The 24,767-nt window shown below is 35.8% G+C and overlaps 1 protein-coding gene and 1 long non-coding RNA gene across 3 annotated transcripts in view; one reads left to right on the top strand and one right to left on the bottom strand.

The window, feature by feature from the left end:
• Positions 1–256: 256 nt before the first annotated feature.
• On the top strand, positions 257–2,634 carry LOC127844109 (uncharacterized). Its single transcript, XR_008032565.1, has 3 exons — positions 257–344; positions 1,270–1,535; positions 1,805–2,634. It is a non-coding gene; the product is annotated as an uncharacterized LOC127844109 (long non-coding RNA).
• A 19,813-nt stretch (positions 2,635–22,447) lies between these two features.
• LOC127844101 (rap guanine nucleotide exchange factor 1-like) overlaps positions 22,448–24,767 on the bottom strand; it is a 71,119-nt gene continuing 68,799 nt past the window's right edge. For both annotated transcript variants that reach the window (XM_052374085.1, XM_052374086.1), the window contains one exon: positions 22,448–24,663. In XM_052374085.1, coding sequence (XP_052230045.1) covers positions 24,522–24,663 — 142 coding nt within the window. In that variant the 3' untranslated portion in view covers positions 22,448–24,521. The remainder of the gene's footprint in view (positions 24,664–24,767) is intronic.

Raw genomic sequence — 24,767 nt, 5'->3', positions numbered from 1 at the left:
CCACAGTATGCACATTTTTTAAAACAATCCATAATTTATACATCGATGGAATGAGTAAAAACAAACCTTATTGAAAATGTTATTATAAAATGCGAAAAAGAAAGTGTCGGGTTAATAAAGAGATGTTTTTTCGAAATGACGCAGAAAAAAAATGCGTGTAAGGCGTAACAAATATCTACAACGAAATGATTTCAAAGCAAAATGGCGTCCGTCTGTATACTGTTTTTACCCGGGAAAATAGACGCTACTGGCGTTACGTCATTTCCCTTTAGCGTGATATGAAAAACAACGGTTACGCAGAAAGAATTTTTTGAGGAAGGCGCATGTTTCAAATAAGAAAAAAGGTAAGAGTTTTTGTTTTATATTTTATTGATATATTAGAAGTATGTTTGGGCGGATAAGTTATTTGCTGATTAATCATATTTCATATGTTTTAAAAGTTATTGAGCAGCTGAATCCGATAATATGGTCCCTTTGTAAATTGAACCGTAATGAACGTACGTAAATTATGTTATTATTTCTTTGAAAATGTCTAGTCGTCATGTTATGGGCGTTCAAAACCTGAAAACTTTTTGCGGGTAAAAAATTCAAGCATATATATCCATTTGAAAGGAATGAATGATTCAAAATTAATAAGCAGTAGGTGAAAAGTTCTTTGTTCAATGGAAATATCTATATATGATGTATAAGGTAATTAATTTAGTATTTGTTGATAGTTGACCGCCGAAAATGTCTAGCCACCGTGTAATGCTTGCATTTTTGACGTTTGAGACCCTGGCGTTAAAAATGAATTGCGTGTTTCTTTCAATACAAAGCCCTTTTAAAGTCAACGCGTTAGAATTAAGAAATTCTGTTTCAAAAGATGTAAAAGTACACGAAAAACTGAAATAAAAGTATTGGTGTATCATTTAATAGGTAAAAGGAACAGCATGCCGATAAAAGATGACAACATGAAATGCTTAATTTGCGACTTGCATTATACAGACATAGATATGTAAAATTGTGTGAACACTCTACCATTTTTGTTTGTTTGTTTGTAGTTTCCTTTATGAAGTTACTGAGCAATATTTTTAAATACTCACATTTGAATAACCTTAACCTCCCCTTAATCTCCCGTGCCATTAGTGTACTACAAAATTTGAAATGAATTGCGCGACTATGTAGGGTATTGAACCCGCGTCCCCCGTGCCCGAGGCAAACTTAATACAACTGAACCATCGCGGTCAATTACTAAAAAATGATTATATGCATGCATTTTGTATGTTTAAGATGCAGTTTAAATCAAACGCAGAAAAAGCCGAGTACTATAAAAAAAGAAAAAGAAAAAAAGAAAGAAAAAGAAAATTAAAACATTACCGAAACAATAGTGACAAAATTAACTCGTCAAAACGGGAAAACAGATTAGGCATCCCTATTCCTGCAACAAGAGCTCGGTCAGAATGAATGAGATGGAAAACACCGCAGACCTCATAACAGAAGGAGACACTGTGGCCGTCGTTGCGGCGGATGAAAATGATGATAACTTCTTGTTAAAGGTATTTCCGTTTTCGCAAGATTAAAATAAAATAAAACAGATAGCCCTTTTTCCATCGATGGTGATCGGAAAAAAGTATACACCGAGTATAAGGTAAGGCCATTTTTGATAATTGGTATAAACAATTAACTGATGAAAATTTAGGAACATGACACATACTGCATCATTACTTTACTGAAAGGCGTAATGAACCTTTAATGACTATTGAAGCTCTCATGTGCTGCATAAATACACATGTATCATTTTATATAATCTGGATTGTTTTACCAGGTAACTCGTACTCCATACACATTGCGAGCAGAGGGTACAGATGACTGCGGTAATACTTTCCCAAAAGGAGCACGTGTTGTAGGAGGGTATTACTACAAATCGACGGAGTCCGCCTTTAAGATCGTAAGAGGGAAAAAGCCCTTGTGTATTCGGTGGCGGTTTGTTACATTTTGGACGAGAAAGACAAAAACGGAAGTAAAAGCGTAGATGGGAACCTCCACCTTGACATTCTGAACAGTTTGAACATTTTAGATGTTTGATGATAACAATAATTTTAAGACAGAACAAAACATAAATTTGATTCATTAATGATAAGTATTTACGAGTTGTTCGTCATCGCATCCAAAACCATTGGAAGCTTATACCGTACTATTTAACTACACTTATAACTACTAAAAATTGTAATTAATAAATAACTTTATCTGAGCCCAAACCATTGTCACCTTCGATTCAAAATGTATACTTTTTTGTTGCGGGAGTTATTATTATACATGCGTGGTGAGTTGATATATATCTGCTGTTTCTTGTGTTTATATGTGAAGATGTGAAATTTCAAATTATGTAACTGTCTAGAACTTTGTCGGTCCGTGTAATGTACATGTATTATTAAGTTGGGTGCATTATGTATATTATGTTATGTCATGCCTTTCTTATAATTATGTTGATGTTAATAAGCAACTTAATTAATGCTGTATCAGTATGTAGCCTCTTGTAGTTCTTCACAGGACACTGACATTCTTTTCATACCACATATGATACTTTTATGTGCAAATTGTTATATTAACTTTGTAAATTTGCACAAGACTGAAATAAATGGATAAGTTGATGTATTTCAGTGCGTCCAGACCACCGTTACTAATCAAGACAGTGCAGATAATCTAGATAATTAGGTTGGTCGTGTTCTGAGAAAACTGGGCATAATGGCATGCATGTGCGTAAAGTGTCGTCCCAGATGAGCCAGTGCAGTCCGCACAGGCTAATCAGGGACGACACTTTCCGCCTTAACGATTTTCGGTAAGGAGAGACTTCCTTGAAACTAAAAATACCACAAAAGCGGAAAGTGTCGTCCCTGATAAGCCTGTGCGTACTGCACAGGCAAATCTTGGACGACACTTAACGCACACGCACATGCATTAAGCCCAGTTTTCTCAGAACGCGGCTCATATGATCTCACCACATAGTGTTTGCTTCGCAAACATTACACATTCATTTATAAAATCCCTTTAATCACTTAAGATAAAATAGTCAATTAAATGTAGTAATTGTAAAAAGATAGAGGATGTTTCAGTTTAATAAGAAATCTAGTTGTCCTGCAACATGTCTCCAAAACAAGATTTATCTCGTCGAAAAGATATATCAATTCTGCGTGTTTTGATATAAAAGCTTTAAAATTCGGAAGAATAACTGCCACATAACAACAAAAAGAATCAAGAGTCAACGGCGAAAAATACACCTTAATGTCAGCAATTATTTTCCGCATTTTTGACGTTACGTAACTTTACGCCTGTACTGAGCGCGACGTCATAAGCAATTATCGTAGTTTTGCAAAATATAACGACAACAACAGAACTCTCCAAAATTGACATCTTGCCTGGACGATGATCACTCCGTCCACTTAGTCACGTGGCTTATCGGTTAGAAAACCTAGACAAGCTAACACCATAGATTACGCGATATTCCGGATGATTTTTATGGACTTGTTTACCCCCTATAACACTGGAAAAAGGGGGTTGTGCCATATATTTATTATGCAAATGCAACAAAAAAAGTTTATAAAGAATATTAGCTATGTATAACGGATACTTTAAACACGCTCCCAAATGCTTGCGCCCTTACCAAAATCTAACCTGTTACTACGTATAATGGTGGTATTAGTAATAAATTAACACCTCTACACTGGTATTTTACCATGTTATTCACGAAAATACTAACGAAATATTTTGTCCATATGTATTTGACACGAATAGCGCTTTAATACTGGAATTTCGCTTCAGAACGCGCTTTCTGATGCCGAGCGGGTACCGAAATCTCCCATGTTATTACGTATAAAAGTGATAATAATAACATTAAACATTGCTTATGGGACATTTATCAATCATTATATTTCTAAAGGCAGAACAACAAAACGGTGGCATCGATAAGTTGTTATTAAACTAGTAAAATAAAATAGTGTTCACTTGTTTCTGACATGAAAAGCGATTTATAACATTGATTTCGTTAGGTTACGCAAATACAAATATTTCCAATTAGTTTACATATACACGTGATATAATTCAAGCCTCATTACAGAGTCATGTGTGCTGACACAGATGCGTCACGAGAAATTCTCAGGTTACTTTCTAGTCGTCAAACAGATTTTTCACAGACTTTAGTCACAGACTTTTCTTTGCGCCAACTTAAATATACGTTAAATTTCTTTTTTCATCTTTGTAATCTTAAGTGGAGTTTGTGCGAATCCTGTTTAAAATTACTAATTTATAGCTTGTAAACCAATGTCATTTTCCTCCGTGATACTTTTCCAAAATCTGACTTCTGAAGACAATTAAAAGTATATTACATTGGTGTTTGCATTTTTTCGTGGCCGTTCGATTGACCTACGTTAAAAGTCGAACTTCATGTCATGTGACCTTAAGTAATATTAAATACTTATAAAGAGCGAACAACTGCAGTGCCTTTAGCGCTTTGATAGTTTTTGTTTTCTGGTGACACTTTTACATAATGTTAATGAAGACGTGCATTAAGGAAGCATATATATCAATGCGTGATGTCATTGAGATATATTGGAAAAATCTCAACCTATTTTTAATGCTCAGGCAAAATTTCATTTAGTTGTTAACTTTATTTTTTTTTAAAGTCTTGCTACCGAGTATTCTACAAGACGCGAAACCTACGTGTACATATGGAAACTGCTGTGCCTCCCATTTTTTACCATCGGAACACATAACGTTGTATATAAGCCCGAGACAGGCCCGATCTAAAGGTGTACATGTTGGGTTAAGTTGACATTATGTTGGGTTCATTTGAGATTATGTTTGGTTAAGCTGGCATTATGTTTGGTTAAGTTGGCATTATGTTCGGTTAAGTTTTCATTATGTTCGGTTAAGTTGACATTATGTTCGGTTAAGCGTGCATTATGTTCGGTAAAATTGACATTATGTTGGGTTCAGTTGACATTATGTTGAGTTCAGTTGACATTATGTTGGGTTGTCATTACGTTATGTTCGGTTCATTCGGATCTTCTCGGTATAGTAGTCTATACAATAAAGGTGATCTAAAAAAAGGGTTGATAGCAGATTAATTTGAGAGACAGGATTGAGATGAGAGTGAGTGAGTAAAAACATATAAAAATGAGAATAGAGAGTTGAAACAGAGAGGAGTGATAGTGTACAGACACGGAGGAAAGTTCGAGTTAAGAATGAGAGTAATAAGAGAACACACACACAGAGGGAGTGAGAGAGAGAGAGAGAGAGAGAGAGCAGAAATTTAGAAGTTTGAGCGGTAGGAAATAGAGAGTAGAGAAAATACAGAGGATTGGCAGATGAAAAGAGTTAATAAAGAGGGGAGATAGAACTGATGAGTTAAAGGGCGGTAGCAAGAAGATTAATGATATGAGAAGAGAGAGGTATATGAAAGACATCGGGCTACCACGACCAGTACCCGATAATGGTGGACTCTTAGAGCCCGGGTAACTCCGTCCACAGGACAGAGTTGAACGATCCGCAAAAGGGGATTGCACTGTGTGTAATGCACAGGCTTCGTTTTCCATTTTCCTAACCTTTTTTTAGCGTTTGGCTATATTTTTAATAAGTTTGGGTTTTCTTAACAGAACTGTAAAATTTAATTAAAGAAGCGAGGCCAATTATCTATTTAATCACAATTACGGTTACGGGATTAAAATATATGTTAAATATTTATTCAAGTGACTTTCGAAGTTAACTTTTCTTCTGCATTTACAGCTTTTTTTAAGGTTCATCTTACAGAGTGATATGTATCAGTTACTATAAATAATGCTCATTCAGCCTTTAGATTTGGGTACAAAAGACCCTTTTGTAAGGCAAGATAAGGTGTGAAATGCCTTGTTAACGGTAAAGATAAATAGGCTTTCGTTTGCCCTTTTTATACCAAGAGATTGTGGTCTAGTGGTAGCGCACTGACATCGCAACTTGTTGTGTGGCAGGTTCGAAGCGCCACATTAGCATTTGGTACACTACTGATTTTTTTCCTTAAAATAGTAAGTATAATTTTATTTATATAATGACACTTTATTAACTAAATCCTGTACACAATCAACTCTGATATTTCATTGCACAGCCGGGTCACATAGTTCATATAGATTTCATAGGCAAATTAACTATACAATCTCTCAAAGTCCATTTCTTACATGAGCGAAATCTTGGCCCATCGAGTCGTATTTTTCATTACCCGGTGTGATGTATGTATTCTTTTCATGATACTTGCAATTATGCTAGTGAAATTGTGTTTACTATCCGTATTGAGTCATGGTTTCATCCTGACGCCAATGCGTCAGGCCCAATTTTACCGTTGGGGGGGGGGGGGGGGGGGGGGGCAGAGAGAGCATGTGACTACTTCCACAGGCTGACACAAAAGCTTTTGCTTTGTACATGTAAATTCCAAGTATAGTTTAATTTTAAATAGAAAACGCACATTTCCTGCAGATATGTTGTGCCCCCGAATATGTGTTTACTACTATAATACTACTGCCAGTAGTATCAGTACGTTTTGTTCAAAATGAAAATATATAAAAGAAGGAAATATCGTTGTTTCCAAGCATTATTCCATTTAGATTCTTACTTAAAAAAAGTCCTGTGGTGGTAAATTATAATACAATATACTTAAATATAAACAAGAAATATCTTTAAAAAAGATATACGGCGGAAATAGTTTAATGAATGAGATCAAGTATAGCGAATGTCTTTTTCTGTGCAGTTCTTAGCTGCATCACACGCAGTACGGGATGTTACGGGGAGTTTTCGCGGCTTATTTTACATTATAACATATTGCTGGTCATAAACCTATAGATACAAAACAGAAAACCAAAAGAAGAATGGAAGTGAAATTTAAACATATGAGTCAACCGGCCACACGAGAAGTATCCGTATTTATAGGCGCGTTCTTCGAACAAACCTGTTTTAGTGGTTTGTCGGGCATTGCTATTTGATTCGATTATTAACAGTATCAATTATCATCGTGCTAATGCTTAAAGTGATATTATGGGCATTTTGCACTGTTGAATTGAGCTGAAAAGAATTAACAGGTCAAAATAGTTAGTTAAAATGTGGTTACTGATTAATTATCTGCAACTCACCTTGCTACCAGTTGTTTATAAAAATATATTTTATATTCGATATTCTTACGTGACCCACCCAGTCCTGTAAGCTGAAATGATCCGTAAAACAATTTCGTGTCTTTGTGTCGTATGAACAAATCTGCACTAAAACTAAATTTAAGTTCAACTCGTAAACGCATGATCAGTTGTCAAACGAAAGTACGGTTGATATTCAAATGCATTATTTTTCTCTTTCTGGTATATTGTTTTAGTATGATGATGCTGCATTAATTAATATAAGTGTATATGAAGTAGAAACATAAAAAATAATCAACGGTTGCGATAGACACCTATAAACTGTTACATGCTCATAATATCACTTTAGTACATTAGGCAATATGGACGAATAATTATTGTTAAATTTATCAACAATAATATTTATCATTGTATTGTTGAAAACACATTAAGAATCTATTATTTTCATACCATAATTATATTGCTGAATATCTTCATTTAACATATTTCTGGTCTAAAGAAAATTCCAGGTCACCTAGTTCACGGATAGCGTCTTTATTATATAACGATTATTTTACTGGCCGCCAACTCCGGTGATGACCTGTATATAAACTCTGAATGTCCGCGAATTGACCCGATATACCTCGCGGGTTGAAATGCAATGCTTTAAAGTGAGGCCTCGCTTCCATTGCTCTTTATACTTTTACATGTTAACATGTTGACAGGAATAAGGAAGTAAGTACTAAATATGAGAACATAGCCTTTTAAGTATAAACGCTCTTGCGCTGGTAATACTCTGAAAATAAAAGGTGTACGCACAAACTGTATTGATGTCGAGAATTGAGTGTAAAACTGTTCTATCTATTAAGCCTTTTCATTCGAGATAAAATTGTTTCATACAGTAAAACAGTGTTACAAAGACGCGGATATGTTTCCAATGTTCTGGTGGTATACTCAAATCAGCCAATGGAATAAATGAAGTGTATTCATTCGTACCTAGCCGCGGGAAATTTTATTGGAATTTTATTGGACACTTACAAAGGTCAGGCTAAGGTGAAAAGCTGGCTTATGCAGCTTACGCCGAAAAACATAAGAAATAACTGTGAGGCAGAGTGACGGTTCGTATGGGTTGTAATTCCCGTCAATGAGATTTATCTAGACTTGAACTTTCAAATTCCCAGCGGTCAAAGGCTTAGATTTATGATTCGGACGATACTTAAGACTCCTCATAAAAAGCACTAGCTTTGTACATGAATATGTGATGCAGAGTAACGATCATCTTCTCTGCATATCAGGGCTACAAAGGGTTATGTTCGGGATAAGCAAAAGGGGCAGCGCCGCAACCAAACGCGCCGACACGAGTAACCATTTACTTGCCGGCTAGCTCTTAATTTTCCAGTCTTAAGCGACATTATGAACAAATATGTTTCGTAAACAGGCTCCTCTGTTCCATTGTTAACTATGTAGCGCATCAAGTGCGCAGAAATTGTCTCCAACATGGCCAGTTATTGTTTTTCTCGCCAACCAATATACACAATTTAAATTCAAAATATCTACACCATAAGGCTTTGCCATGATGCTTTCTAATGATATTGGCATTTCTCAATATAATTTCTTACTGTCACTAGACCGTCAGTCTGATTATGCAATGGTCATCTGCAAGGGCAATCATCTGCCTCGAACGACAATTACTTTAAACATTCTTTCAAAGTTATATTTAAGTTGGCACAGACGTCTCGATGGGAGGGCTGGCACTGCCCATCCATTTAACCTGCTTTTACGACTTCCATCGGACGACGCCAATGACGCGCTGAGGAACGTTCCTCGTAACGGAACTACAGCTCACAATCAAACCGACTCCCCAGCAAACGTCCATGCATGGCCAGATATACCAGCTATGCAAACTGTACAGTCCTGTCAAAGTGTTGGCGACAGGACTGCTGAAACAGCTCAGCACCAAGTATAAGCCTTGCATGTGCAGAACAAAAACAATTAACAACAACCAACAAACTGTAAATACCTGTCCTGGACCAAAAATGTTGAGTTGAATTCGATAGATGTGTTTCATATTTGTGTGTGAATGCATAAATTACAAACTCGCTGATAGGAATTCATGCATTAAATTGTGTAAAAAATAATTGAACATAAATGTACCTGTTTATGGTGTAAAACTTTTTTAATGTGAAATTAAGTATTGAAATGACAAGGGCTGTTTGTAAAACATGCATGCCCCCCATATGGGCTCTCAGTTGTAGTGACAGCCATTGTGTGAATATGTTTTTTGTCAAAGTGACCTTGACCTTTGACCTAGTGACCTGAAAATTAATAGGGGTCATCTTCGAGTCATGATCAATGTACCTATGAAGTTTCATGATCCTAGCAATAAGCGTTCTTGAGTTATCATCGGGAAACCATTTTACTGTTTCGGGTCACTGTGACCTTGACCTTTGACCTGAAAATCAATAGGGGTCATCTGCAAGTCATGATCAATGTACCTATGTAGTTTCATGATCCTAGCCATAAGCGTTCTTGAGTTATCATCCGGAAACCATTTTACTATTTTGGGTCACCGTGACCTTGACCTTTGACCTAGTGACCTGAAAATCAATAAGGGTCATCTGCAAGTCATGATCAATGTACCTATGAAGTTTCATGATCCTAGGCATAAGCGTTCTTGAGTTATCATCCGGAAACCATTTTACTATTTCGGGTCACCGTGACCTTGACCTTTGACCTAGTGACCTGAAAATCAATAGGGGTCATCTGCAAGTCATGAACAATGTACCAATGAAGTTTCATGATCCTAGGCATAAGCGTTCTTGAGTTATCATCCGGAAACCATTTTACTATTTCGGGTCACCGTGACCTTGACCTTTTGACCTGAAAATGAATAGGGGTCATCTGCGAGTCATGATCAATCTACCTATCAAGTTTCATGATCCTAGGCATAAGCGTTCTCGAGTTATCATCCGGAAACCATTTTACTATTTCGGGTCACCTTGACCTTTGACCTAGTGACCTGTAAATCTATAGGGGTCATTTGCCAGTCATGATCAATCTACCTATCAAGTTTCATGATCCTAGGCCTAAGCGTTCTTGAGTTATCATCCGGAAACCATTTTACTATTTTGGGTCACCGTGACCTTGACCTTTGACCTAGTGACCTCATAATCAATAGGGGTCATCTGCGAGTCATAATCAATGTACCTATGAAGTTTAATGATCCTAGTCCCAAGCGTTCTTGAGTTATCATCCGGAAACCACCTGGTGGACGGACCGACAGACCGACCAACATGTGCAAAGCAATATACCCCCTCTTCTTCGAAGGGGGGCATAAAAATGCTGTGTTAAACTCTATTGGCGTGTTTCTTATTTGTGTGTATGCATTTATTAAGTATCGCGAATAAGTATCAAGCCAATCTGTCGATTCGTTGCCGAGTTATTGATCAGAAACGATTTTCCAACTTATTGTGAAGGTGACCATGACTTTTGACCTAATGACCCCAATTTCAATAGGGGACATCTACTGTCCAAGTCAAATGCAAATGGGAAATATCTAGCCAATCTGTCCATTTGTTGACGGAAACGATTTTCACACTCATTGTGACAGTGACCTTGACCTTTGACCTAGTGACCCAATTTCAATAGGGGTCATCTGTTTCCAATGCGAATGCACATGTGAAGCATCAAGTCAATCTGTCAATTCATTGATGAGTTATTGATTGGAAATGATTTTCACACTTATTGTCACAGTGACCTTGACCTTTAACCAAGTGACCCCTATTTCAGTAAAGGTCATCTACTGTCAAAGGCCAATGCACAAGTGAAGTATCAGGCCAATCGGTGAATTTGTTTATGAGTAATTGATTGAAAACGTTTTTCACACTTATTGTGACAGTGACCTTGACCTTTGACCTAGTGACCCAATTTCAATAGGGGTCATCTGTTTCCAATGCAAATGCACATGTGAAGCATCAAGTCAATCTGTCAATTCATTGATGAGTTATTGATTGGAAACAATTTTCACACTTATTGTCACAGTGAGCTTGACCTTTAACCAAGTGACCCCAATTTCAGTAAAGGTCATCTACTGTCAAAGGCCAATGCACAAGTGAAGTATCAAGCCAATCAGTGAATTTGTTTATGAGTTATTGATTGAAAACAATTTTCACACTTACAGTGACCTTGACCTTTGATCTAGTGACCTCAATTTCAATAGGGGTCATCTACTGTCCAAGGCCAATGCACATGTGAAGTATCAAGCCAATCGGGTAATTCGTTGACGAGTTATTGATCGGAAACGTACAGGTCTACCGACAGACAGACAGACCGACATCCAGCACAACAATATACCCCCTCTTCTTCGAAGGGGGGCATAATTATATGAACAAAAATTCAGTATCTTGATTCCTGTGTCTGAAGTTATTTTGACAATATTTTTTTAATTAATTCACAAAGATAACAAATCATTATTTCTCAATCTTAAGACTCACATGAACTTAATGACTTTAAGATTTAACTCAATTATCCGTACATAAGCATATACAGGGTTAGTGAAATCTTAACGTTATAAGTGTACTTGTGGTAACACTTTAGTTAAACAGATTCTTAAAAATATGGGTCCATATTAAGCACATTAATTGTAAACAGTAAGCGTTTTAACCTGTGAGGCTGTTTTTACTTGGGGCTGTTTTCGGAAATAACAACATTCCGAACAATAGTATTTTGCAATCTTTATGTACAAAGTCATTCTGTACTTTAAGTGTTATCAAAACTACTTAAAATATGAATTAATTAAGTGCTCATTGTAATGGACAGCGGTCTTAGACTTTCCATGGTCATTCGTCTTGTAAGTCTCACAGGGGTAACATGAGAAATGCAAGCCTTCCGGTTTGTCTTAAGGTTTTCACGTTCTTGCAAATCTCATGCTACATCGGCATGTCAGTCAGTACTAACCGAGGCTCACTGAGTAATTCAGTCAGTGTACAATGTCAGTGTGTTCAAATCCAGTTTAACAGAAAACGATGACCTTCACAGTTTACATACACCTTACTAAGAAGAGATTCAAAATAGCATGTAAGTAACACAACTGACATGAATTTAACATTATTTTAATTCTCTCTGTTAAGATCCCAATCATAGGGCACATGTAAGTGGTGTTGTGGAGTAGTTATTTAAAAGAAAATGACGTCAATTGGTAGCCATCATTGACTTCATTTCTTTGAAAGAGATGTCATATAAAATCATTTGTTTATTGTACATGTTGTTTGTCAGTGATTGAATGCAGAATGCATACCAGTAGTTATCAGTAAATTGTTAAATATGTCATCATGTTGTTAAATGTTTCTCCATGCGTTGATTTCCAAACATGTAGGCAAATACTCTTACACTAGTATTTTATGAATCTGAAACCAATAACAAACCAGACAGTTTTCAATATATTCACTTATTTTTTCACAATTCACTATTTCAAATAACAAACAAGCACTTAAATAGTATACATATGTGTTGCTAATACATGTATTTCAGCAAAGTATAAATAACAAGTATAACAAAAACAATAAAACATTTGATTACAAACCACTTTTGTCCTATTCTCAATTAAGAATCACACAACATGCAAAACCTTTACACTAATTTAAGCATATACATGTGTACAAGCACAAGTCTTTGGAGCGAGCTCAGCAAAAGTTGGCATTTGGTCTCATGGGTTGTAACAATCCTGTTCTTTTTAAATTTGAAAAGAAAACAGCAGAAAAGCTTTTATTAAACAAGAGGGCCAAAGGCCCTAAGTCGCTCACCTGAGACCTGGTGGAAATGATCTGTTTTTAGCAGTTTTGAGATGTTTCTGTCATAAATGTCGCCTTTTACTTTGCCTATAACCAGCACCATTTTGAACTCTGTTGAGATGTAATAAAACAAGAGCTGCCAGAGGACAGCGCGCTCGACTATTCGATTCGAGTGTTTGACAGTATAACGTAAGCCATCATGGGGAAATTGTTCATATGCAATAATTTATTAGATGATCTTTCAAAAATAAAAAAAGTAAAAAAAATTTATTTTTTTTGGGGGGCGGGGGGGGGTGGGGTGAGAGGGGGGGTATAATGTGGGGTGTGGTAATTTATTAGATGATGTTTAAAAAAAAAATTGGGGGTGGGGGGGGAGGTGGGGGGGGGGGAGTGAGTGGGGGGGTATAATTTGGGTGGGGTAATTTATTAGATGATGTTTAAAAAAAAAATAAAAAATATATTCTTTTTTTGGGGAGGGGGTGGGGGGTGGGGGGTAGGGGGGAGTTGGGGTGAGAGGGGGGTAAAATGTGGGTGTGGTAATTTATAAAATGATGTTTAAAAAAAAAAAAAAAATTCGGGGGGGGGGGAGGGGTGAGGTTGGGGGGGGGGGGGGGGGGGGGGGAAGGGATTCTGGTAGGGACGTGGGGTATTGTTTGGGTGGAATTCATTGTGGTATTCAGGTAAGTGTTGTTTTGTCAAAGTAATAATTAAATGTGATCATAAATAAAGAAGTTATGACAATTTAAGCAAAATGTTCAATTATGTAAGTGTAAAAGGGGCCATCATTATGTAAAAATGCTTGATACAGTAGTCTGCTCTTGTTTATAGGTTGGGATCATGTTGGTAAACAAGTATGCAAAATATAAAAGCAATATGTCAAAGGATATAGGAAATATTTGGGGTAGTAGGCAAACTTTAACAAAGATTTATCAATAATATGCATATTCTAAGTATAAAAGGGGCAATAATTATGACAAAATGCTTGATAGAGTTGTCTGCTCTTGTTTATGGGTTGGAGTGATGTTGGAAAACAAGTATGCAAAATATAAAAGCAATATGTCAAGGGACAATGAAAATAAATGGGGTAGTACGAAAACTTTAACATTTGCTGCATATTCTAAGTGGAAAAGGGGCCATAATTATGACAAAATGCTTGATAGAGTTATCTGCTCTTGTTTATATGTTGGGGTCATGTTGGTAAACAAGTATGCAAAATATGAAAGCAATATGTGAAGGGAGAAAGAAAATATTTGGGGTAGTACGAAAACTTTAACATTTGCACACAGACGCTAACGCAGACGCTAACGCCGACGCCGGGGTGAGTAGGATAGCTCCACTATATATATTTCATACATAATAGTCGAGCTAAAAAGGTCTGATCAAGTTTCCTGCTGTTGGGCAAAAAATAAGACTTTAAAGTGTTAAGAAGAATTAACACATATAAGTAAGGAAAACTTCCCCACCCCTATGCAGGACATGCTTTTCAATGGACCAAAAGCAATTTGAAACTCGGCCAAAATTTTGTTTGAAAAAATATTCTGAATAAGTTTCAATAAGATTTGACATTCACAATGTTTCTCTATAGCGATATAATAAAAACTCCCCCGCCCCTCCAGAGGCCATGTTTTTCAATAAACCTTGAATACATGTACCATAATTGCAAATCCTGGCTTGTTACAATCGCATACTTCTTGTAAGTGTGGTAAAACAATTATCGACAAACCAAAACTCAGCGCCCTTACAAACATAAAACATGCATCAAGAATGCAAATACTGCCTTAATCAAAATTGTTCTTCAAAAAATTTAAGTGAATAACCAAAATACACAGCCCTAGCATGTATAAACCATCCATGAAATATTGGCCATTTGTTTAAGATGATGAACTTTATTAATTACCAATGTTTGTTAAAAAAACAACAAAAACAGTCCAAATTTTTTTAATGATATATTAATTACCAATAATGTTTAGGTTCACAATTTTAAAAACCAGTCCAAAAATATATAATAAGATGATACTGTATGTGTTAAATTAGAACAGCACAAAATTACTTGAAACCAGTTAAGTGGAATCCATCTTACATTTAAGTTCCTACAGAATCTTTGGATTTTTATTCTGCAAAATTGGCCATCTCCCAGATGAATGAAATTATGGCTAAGTTATATACCCTTTCCTCTAGAAAGAAACTAGAATCTACATAAATGACTATTCACGAGCGTATATTGATCTAAAGTCCGTGCAGAAAGGTATCAACAATGATGCTGATCTAAAAATAGCACAATTGATTGGGTGTGTGTGTGTGTATTGACTTTTGCTGCTAAGCAGGTGGCTGAAATGGGTCAGTGGGAAGATTCCTGATACAAGTAAGCAATGCATTTATCATTCTTCAAAGTATAAACGCACGCTTTTTATGTGGATACTTTTATAACAGATGACACTTCGATAACAGAGAAAAAAAAGCCATGCACAAAATATAAGTTCTTCAGGATTTTTTAAAATGTATAGCCTTAATATTAGTTTTTGAGTCACGGTACCTGGTGGAGTTGATAAATGGTAAATCCATTGAAAGCAGACATCAAGAGGATTGTATTGTGAAGAAAGAATTTCAACAAAGAATGGTACATTTTTTCCCAAAAATTGATTAAATTCGGAAATATTACTAACTGGATGATCAGTACACATTTCAATAAAAAATACATACTAAGAGATATTGCACTACAGTGTTTGCTATTCCAGCATGTAGAGAAAATACTGTGCTTCAAATACTGATATTTTGATTAGGCTCATGTTGAATGAATGAAGATAGAGAATGTTTTAAAAGGTGGTATGCATGATGTTGTAGACACTTAGATTCCCGATAAAAGGTCCATTGGTTATCGGAGACTCAACACATTTGGCACTTTGATATCCGAACTTTATCTTCTACTTGAAATGCATTTATTGTCCCCTACCGGTGAAACCGGAGGGGACTTATGGTTTGCGCTCCGTGTGTCAGTCTTTCAGTCAGTCAGTCTGTCCGTCAAACTTTTCTGGATCCTGCGATCACTTAAAAAGTTCTTCATATTTTAACATGAAACTTGAAACATGGACAGATGGCAATATGGAGATTATGCACGTCAATTCATTTTGTTCCTACGCCAAAAAGTGTGGTTGCTATGGCAACCAATATAAACAAGAGCACCGCCTTGCGGGTGCAGACCGCTCATCTATTTTCTTTTTAAAGGTGAAGGGACTCTCATTTTCAATCACAAAGGAGGAGTGGAGTGAAGAGGGGTGTATAGTGTGGGGTTGTGGACATTTATTACATTATCTTCCAAAAAAGCGAAAAAAAAAATTGGGGGGGGGGGGGTGGGGGGGTGGGGTGGGGGTATAGTGTGAGGGTGCGGTGGTCATTTGTGAGATGATCTTAAAAAAAAAAAAAAAAAAAAAAAAAATTAGGGGGGGGAGGGGGGAGGGGGAGGGGGGGGAGGGCACGGGGGATGGTTTGGGTGAAGTCTATTGTGGTATGTCAGGTAAGAGTAGTTTCATCAAAGTATCAATCAAATCTAATCATAAATAAAGAAGTTATGGCAATTTTAGCAAAATTTAATAATTTGACCTTGAGAGTCAAGGTCATTCAAAGGTCAAAGTAAAATTCAAGTTGCCAGGTACAGTAACCTCATGATAGCATGTAAGTATTTGAAGTTTGAAAGCAATAGCCTTGATACTTCGAGTGGATCGAAACACAAAATTTAACCATATATTAAAAGTTACTAAGTCAAAAAAGGGCCATAATTCCGTAACAATGACAACCAGAGTTATGCAACTTGTCCTTTTACTGTACCCTTATGATAGTTTGTGAGTGTTCCAAGTATGAAAGCAATATCTATGATACTTTAGGGGTAAAGTGGACCAAAACATAAATCTTAACCAAATTTTCAATTTTCTAAGTATAAAGGGCCCATAATTCCGTCCAAATGCCAGTCAGAGTTACATAACTTTGCCTGCACCGTCCCCTTATGATAGTTCATAAATCTTGCAAGTATGAAAGCAATAGCTTTGATACTGTAGGAATAAAGTGGACCTAAACACAAAACTTAATCAAATTTTCAATTTTCTAAGTATAAAAAGGGCACATAATTCTGTCAAAATGCCAGTCAGAGTTACATTACTTTGCCTGCACAGTCCCCTCATGATAGTTAGTAAGTGTTGCAAGTATGAAAGCAATAGCTTTGATGCTTAAGGAATAAAATGGACCTAAACACAATACTTAACCAAAATTGTCAATTTTCTAAGTATAAAAAGGGCACATAATTCTGTCAAAATGCATGCCAGAGTTATCTAACTTTGCCTGCCCAGTCCCCTCATGATAGTAAGTAAGTGTACCAAGTTTGAATGCAATAGCATTGATACTTACTGAGAAAAGTGGAACTAAACGCAAAACTTAACCAAAATTTTCAATTTTTTAAGTATAAAAAGGGCACATAATTCTGTCAAAATGCACGCCAGAGTTATCTAACTTTGCCTGTCCAGTCCCCTCATGATAGATAGTAAGTGTACCAAGTTTGAATGCAATAGAATTGATACTTTCAGAGAAAAGTGGACCTAAACGCAAAACTTAACCGGACGCCGACGCCAACGCCGACGCCAAGGTGATGACAATAGCTCATAATTTATTTTCAAAAAATAGATGAGCTAAAAATAAATAAATAAAAATTTACTGACAAGGGTGGAGTTTCACCGGTAGGGGACAATATTGCTTAGCAATCTCTTGTTTATATTGTTACTATTCTTATCAAGGTGTTTGCTATTCCATCATGTAGAGTAATAACTGTGCTTCAAATACTGAAGTTGTGTTAGTACTCAGTGAAATATGAAAGAAGATAGAGCACATTTTAATAGGTGGCCTGCATGTTGGTGTAGACACTGTGATTCCAAATAACGGACACATTGGATAACGGAGACATGAAAAAACAAGGGACAAAATTGTCACAAAACCAGGTTTTCATTGTAAAAAAAAATCTGATAAAGGGAGACAACTCAAACTGAACTTTTGAAATGAACAAACAAAATTAACCCCCTTTGTAAGTTTGTTTTAAAATAAATCTATTTTTAGTTGTGGCGACCTTGACATTGGAGATATTGACGTGATTCTTTCGTGCGACACACCCTCCCATGATGGTGAACAAATGTGCCAAATGATTTTAAAATCTCATAATGAATGACATAGTTATAGCCCTGACAAGCTCATTTATGGCTATTTTTTACCTTTGAACTCAAAGTGTGACCTTGACCTTGGAGATATTGACGTAATTTTTTCGCGCGACACACCGTCTAATGATGGTTAACAAATGTGCCAAATGATTTTAAAATCTCACAATGAACGACAAAGTTATGGCCCGGACAAGCTTGTTCCGCCCGCCCGCCAGCCAGCCCGCCAGCCAGCCAGCCAGCCCGCCCGGATTCGCCAATCTAATAACCAGTTTTTTCCTTCGGAAAACCTGGTTAAAAATTTGGAACACTGATATGTTGTAGACTGGCGAGCTTACCAGTGTAGTACCAAGAAAGCAGACATCAAGAGGAATGTATGTAAGCTTTAATTATAATAATAAATATAAGAAAAATACATGGTAACTTCATGCTAAATCCCCAAGATGTTTTTAATTGAATTTGCCATGAAAAACAAAATCATGCTCATATTCCAAAGGGATAAGAACAATGAAGCAAATGTTCTGTGATTCGTTTGTAATTTACATAAAATTGTCCATAAAAATGTGGCATTCGAATCTTTAAGCGTTTGAATTTCCTCAAATGCTTCTGTAAACTACAGAATTATAATTTTGAAAATGTTGTTACATCAATAGACATAAAGATCTTTTAATTCGAATCATAATTAATTTGGTCAAAACATGTATTGATAATTCAGTTAATGCTGATTTTCGATGGAATTGTATGGTTTCTTATTCATATAAATAACATTGTTTCCGCAAATTTCTTGCTTTGCAATACAAAATGCTATACCATTTTTCAACCAAATAATGTTCAGTTTCTGAAAACCCGAAGAACAGTACATAAAACCAAAAAAAGCTGAAGAACTAGCATTTCCTGTGTGGCTTTTGTGGTTCTCTGTTATCGAAGTGCCATCTGTTATCAAAGTATCCGCATTACCAGCCTGAAAAGTTGTTTCTCCCCTAATTAATTTTCTGCAAAATTAATGTTACCACAGTCATGAAATTTAGAGATTATTTAATAATGGGTATTTAGATAGCATAAAACATGTTTGTTGTTTTTATAACCAACAAATCATCATAATCATCTTCATAAAGAAACAAACTGTTTGTTTTTTTAATTTTACGCGTTACTTTATAGGCAGAATCAATATTCAGATGATTGCAAAAGACAACGTCATTAAATACTTCAATTGCATTCAGAGTGTGCAATAACCATATAAGGAAAACTGCCCCGCCCCTGGTGGCCATGTTTTTAAACAGACCAGAATCATTTTTGAAATTAGCCTAGATAATATTAGAACAAATGTTCTGATCAAGATTCATGAAGATTCGATTAAAAATGTGACTTCTAGATTAACAAGGTTTTGCTATAGTCATATAAGGAAAATACCCCACACCCTGGTGGCCATATTTTTAACGGACCCAAACCATTTTCAAACTCCAAGATATCATTACAACAAGTGTTTTGACCAAATTTCAGGTTGATTGGACAACAAATGTGACTTTAAGAGTGTTAACAATGTTTTCATATAGCCATATGAGGAAAACTACCCTGCCCCTGGTGGCCATGTTTTTTAACAGACCAGAACCATTATAAAACTCAGCTGAGATATCATTAGAACAAATGTTCTGACAAAGTTTCATGAAGATTCAACAAAAAATGTGATTACAAGAGTGTTAACAAGATTTTCCTTCATTTGACCTAGTGACCTATTTTATTACTTCAAGTGAAGGTGGATTTCAAACTTGTCCAAGATATGATTGGGCCACATGATCTGACAAAGTTTCATGAATATAGGACAATAAAAGTGTAAACAAGGTAAAGGAGGTTGACGACGAATGAGGCACAACAGATGAAGGACAAAAGGCGTTCATAAAAGCTCACCATGAGCACATTTCAATAGATGTAAGTTCATAATATATTTTTAAATAATTCTGTCATAATTTTAACATGTTAATTTTGCATATCGGCATAAAAAAGTGACAAGAGGATTCAATTATATTGCTGTGCTTAACAAGTTTAAACTCTGTAAATTATATATTATACACTACACCAATAAGTAATTTCATGAGGATGTTTGTGCAACAGGTTGAAAACCTGGTGACAAGAGGTTGCCCTCACAACCACAGTCCACCAAATGCTTAATGAACAACTAATACGACAGACAAAAATTGAATGTTTTTCTAATTTACAAAATCCTTGTTGACCCTTAGCTGAATACCTCTGAATACTTGTCATGCCCCAACAAAGTGGGAGGCATTAAGGCTTTATTTAAGAATTGAACTTGTCCGTACATCGTTGACTGCTGGTTGGATTTCGCTCTTGCAAAGCCAACAGAATTATGGCCCTTTATTGTTTCCACTTTAATTAAATGGAAGGTACAACTTTCAAACTCTGTCGAGTTATTTTAACGAGTATTTTAACAAAGTTAACATTTTGTTCTGAGAAAAACAACTTTCAAGTCACAAGGTGTTTCTTCAACTTGACCATGTGAACTTATTTAAAATCCCACAATCATGATTCAGTTTTTAAGTTTCATGAAAAGGGGATAATAAATGTGGCCTAATATAGAGCCTTCACAAGCTAAGTGTTGACAACAGACGTGAAACAACAGACAAAAGCTCACCAGAACATTATGCTCAGGTGAGCTAAAAAGGGCAAACCAACCGGGCAGACATAGTTTAAGTAAATTTTTTTACCTTTAAAAGTTATTTAAGTGACAAAGCAGTCTCAGAGGAGATTTTATAAGTTATTTGTTCATGATGAACATGACACAACAAAGGCTGACAACTACTGATCAACAAAGCTCAACCTTGAGCACTTTTTGCTTCATTGGGCTTCAAAGAGTACATGCTTCATTATATTTACAGCAAACACATTATTGTACAAACTGACTATCTGAACATGTACATAGAACAAACAGAAAATATTGCAATTATGCCCGAACAAAGAATGTCTGCAATATAGTTTGTACACACTTTACATAATAAATTTGGGCAAAATATCTCAAATCTATAATAATCAAGCTAGAATAAATGAATTGATGAACAATACATGCAGCAAGCCATACTAAATTATAAATGTATACTTCTATTTAATTCACACTTTACTTTAAAATATAGTAGTTAATGAAAACTGGACAGACACTAAATGATACAAACTAATTTCTTAGTGTGCATCAACTGATAATCAATAACACTTGAAACGTACTTTATCAATGCCTTTATCAACTAATCAAGGTATGAAACATAATTGACAATTGTAACAGCACTTTCTTTATGCATGAAAAAGGTATGGACCATAAAAAAATCATTCAATATATTTTAAAACGGAACCAGTTTTAATGCAAGTAGTATTGAACTGAAAACCTTTTCCTAAACAAGAGGGCCTGAAAGGCCCAAAGTCGCTCACCTGAAATAAAAAGGTTCTGTGCAGCCCACAATATCATTAGAACAAATGTTCTGACCAAGTTTCATGAACAGTGAACTATAAATGTAACTTTTAGAGTGCTAACAAGGTTTTACTATAGCCATATAAGGATAACTCCCTGACCCCTGGAGGCCATGCTTTTTTAACAGACCGGAACTATTTTCGAACTCATCTAAGATATCATTAAAACTAATATTCTGACAAAGTTTCATGATGATTGACTATCAATGTGACATTTAGAGAGTAAACAAGTTTTTACTATAGCAATATAGGGAAAAATGCCCTGCACCCTTGCTGCCATGTTTTTCAAGCAAATGGAACCACTTGCGAACTTGTCCAAGATATCATTGGGAAAAATCTTCTTACCAAGTTTTATGAAGATCGGACAATAAATGTGGCCTCTAGAGTGTTAACAAGGTTTTACTATGGCCATATAAGGAAAAATGCCCTGCCGCCTGGTGGCATTGTTTTTCAACCAACCCGAACCATTTTTTAACTTAGCTGAGATATCATTCACACAAATCTTCTGACCAAATTTCATGAAGATCAGACAATAAAAGAGTGTTAAGAAGGCAAATGTTGACGCCACACGGCTGAACTCATAAGGCACAAAAGGCGGTCACAAAAGCTAACCATGAGCACATTTTGCTCAGGTGAGCTAAAAAGGGGCATAATTCTGATAAATTAAAGATCAGATTTATGGAACTTGGTCAGTGACCTAGCACAACGACCTCTAACACATATGTGAAGTTTCAACTGAATGCCTACGGTGGAAACATTTATATAGATAAAGTTACTGTACTTTAACTGTAACGATTAAAGTACAAAAAGGGGCATAATTTTGCGAAATTGCAGGTCAGAATTGTGAAACGTGGGTCAGCTTTCTCACATTATGACAACAAACACATGTACAGTATTTTATGAAGTTTTAATTGAATACCTGTAGAAAGAACAGTGCTATGGAGATAATGCATGTTTACCTTAAGCAGAGCATTATGCAGACACACCGACTATTGGGTGAGTAGCATAGCTCAAAATATACTGGGAATAGTTGAGCTAAAAGGATGATTGCATACAGTTATATATCTAACAAAGGAAACTGTTTATATACATTTGCTCAACACAAAGAGGTTTAAGAAATTGACCTTGTCTTCATGAGGACATTAACATCTGGTATTTTAAGTGCATCAAGTTAATAACAGTTTATAATATTTTATTTTTTTTAACTGATGATCCAAACAATATATAATGATGTTCATTTTAATGACATAAAATAATCCATGTTTTGAAAAACATACAACACAGAATCTTCAAATGAATTTTACAATATAAGTTAAATATAACCAATACAACAAGCTTTGACAGAATTGCATGCAATAAACGATATATGCTAACTAATTAAAAGGCCTTTCAATTAAAACACTGGATTATAACCTTAATATTGCACTTCAACATTTATACATACCCAGTAAGCAATGTTTCAAAATAAAATTGAACGTCCTTTTGTCCCAGAAGGGCGCAATAAAATTATACCTTGTTTGTCACACATTAGAGCAGATATCTTTACTGTCAGTAAGCACCAATTGGCATAACACTATATTTTGAATGAAACTTGCAGAAGATTGTCTTAATTAGCATTAATTGATACCATACCATTATTGAACTTACGATATGACAGGCCAAAAATAATATACCCCCAATCATTCGATCCGGGGGCATAAAAACCAAATACCTTGAATTGATATCACCTGCAAAATAAATTTTGTTTATGGATGGGCGCAAATCCGTTAATATACAGCATAATCCCCCAAACAAAAATAAGTGTAGGGTCAGTTGTTTATATGAATTGCAATTCTCCTCATTGATATACACCCACAAAGTTTGATTTTGAAAACTTGTATCGATCTGAGATATAGCCCTGAAAAGTTTCATAATAACAAAACAACAAAGGGCAATAACTCTTATGTAAGAAAGTGTAGGGTTATAATTCTTGTGCAACACAAATCTCCTCATAGATATCTATATACTCATTAAATTTTAAGTTGAAATCTTGTATCGTATCTGAGATGTAGCACTAAAAAGATGCACAATACAAAACAACATAGGGCAATAACTCTTATTTTAGAAAGTGTAAGCTTTGGTTCTTAAGCATGACACTTCTCTCTCATTGATATCAATACACCCATGAAGTTTCATGTTGAAATCTTGCATGGTATATGAGATATAGCCTTGAAAAATTACATCATAAAAAAAAAACAAAGAGCAAGAACTCTTATTTAAGAGAGTTATGGGTTATGGTTCTTTAGCATGGCACTTCTCCTAAATAAAATAAATACACTCATAAAGTTTCATGTTGATATCTTATATATTTTCTGAGATATAACCCTGAAAACTTTGTGACAAACGTACAACGCCAATGCTTTATCCCTCAGCCTTTGGCAGGGGAGATAAAAAGTGTAATTAAGGTAGGTTTGAATGAATTGACAATTCACAACTGCTAATAGATATTGCCTGATTAAACAAAGTCTGGAAACAATCAACTCTACTAACAGCAGGTGCTTGAATTTGTAAAACATTACTGAGATGTACAAAACCCTTCAGTATGGATTTGGCAAAGAAGGTTTAAATCTGAAATAATTGCTACCCATGTAAGAGTACTGGTTTTGGTAAGAAACGTTAACAACGCTCATTGATAGCTGGAATCACATGTATTAATGATGTAACAAACCTAACCATCTTGCTTCTTGGGCAGCATGGCTCTTCAGACATCTTGTCTGTAATCCTTCTATGAATTCTGGGCAGCATGGCTCTTCAGACATCTTGTCTGTAATCCTACTATGAATTGTAACGATCTCAGAAACATCAGCTTTGCATAACAAGGGTAATTCTTCACAACTATCAGATCCCCCATTGTGAGCCCCCACCTTTCCCAGACCCCCTTGGAAGTTCCCATGGTGCTCCCCCATTTGCTACATGTCTGTGTGGGCTCACAGCTCAGTGTCCACTTTCTTCCTGCCCCCACGAGGCTTGATCTCCTCAGAGATCTGCCACAGCACCTCCTCACCCATGTAGTCACTAAAACTGTCAAACATGCCCACTATCTTCTCATTCTTCTTAATCTCATAGTTACTGAAATGAAATACAATACTGACACTTAGAACATTATCATTTGCAGAACTGCATGAGATAAAATACTTACATGCATAAACAATGATGGATCCAATTCAATACAA

Source organism: Dreissena polymorpha, chromosome 9 (assembly GCF_020536995.1).
Source record: "Dreissena polymorpha isolate Duluth1 chromosome 9, UMN_Dpol_1.0, whole genome shotgun sequence".
Taxonomy (NCBI): Eukaryota; Metazoa; Mollusca; class Bivalvia; order Myida; family Dreissenidae; genus Dreissena; species Dreissena polymorpha.
The sequence above is the reverse complement of the archived record's forward strand: the minus strand, read 5'-3'. Positions and strand labels throughout refer to the sequence as shown.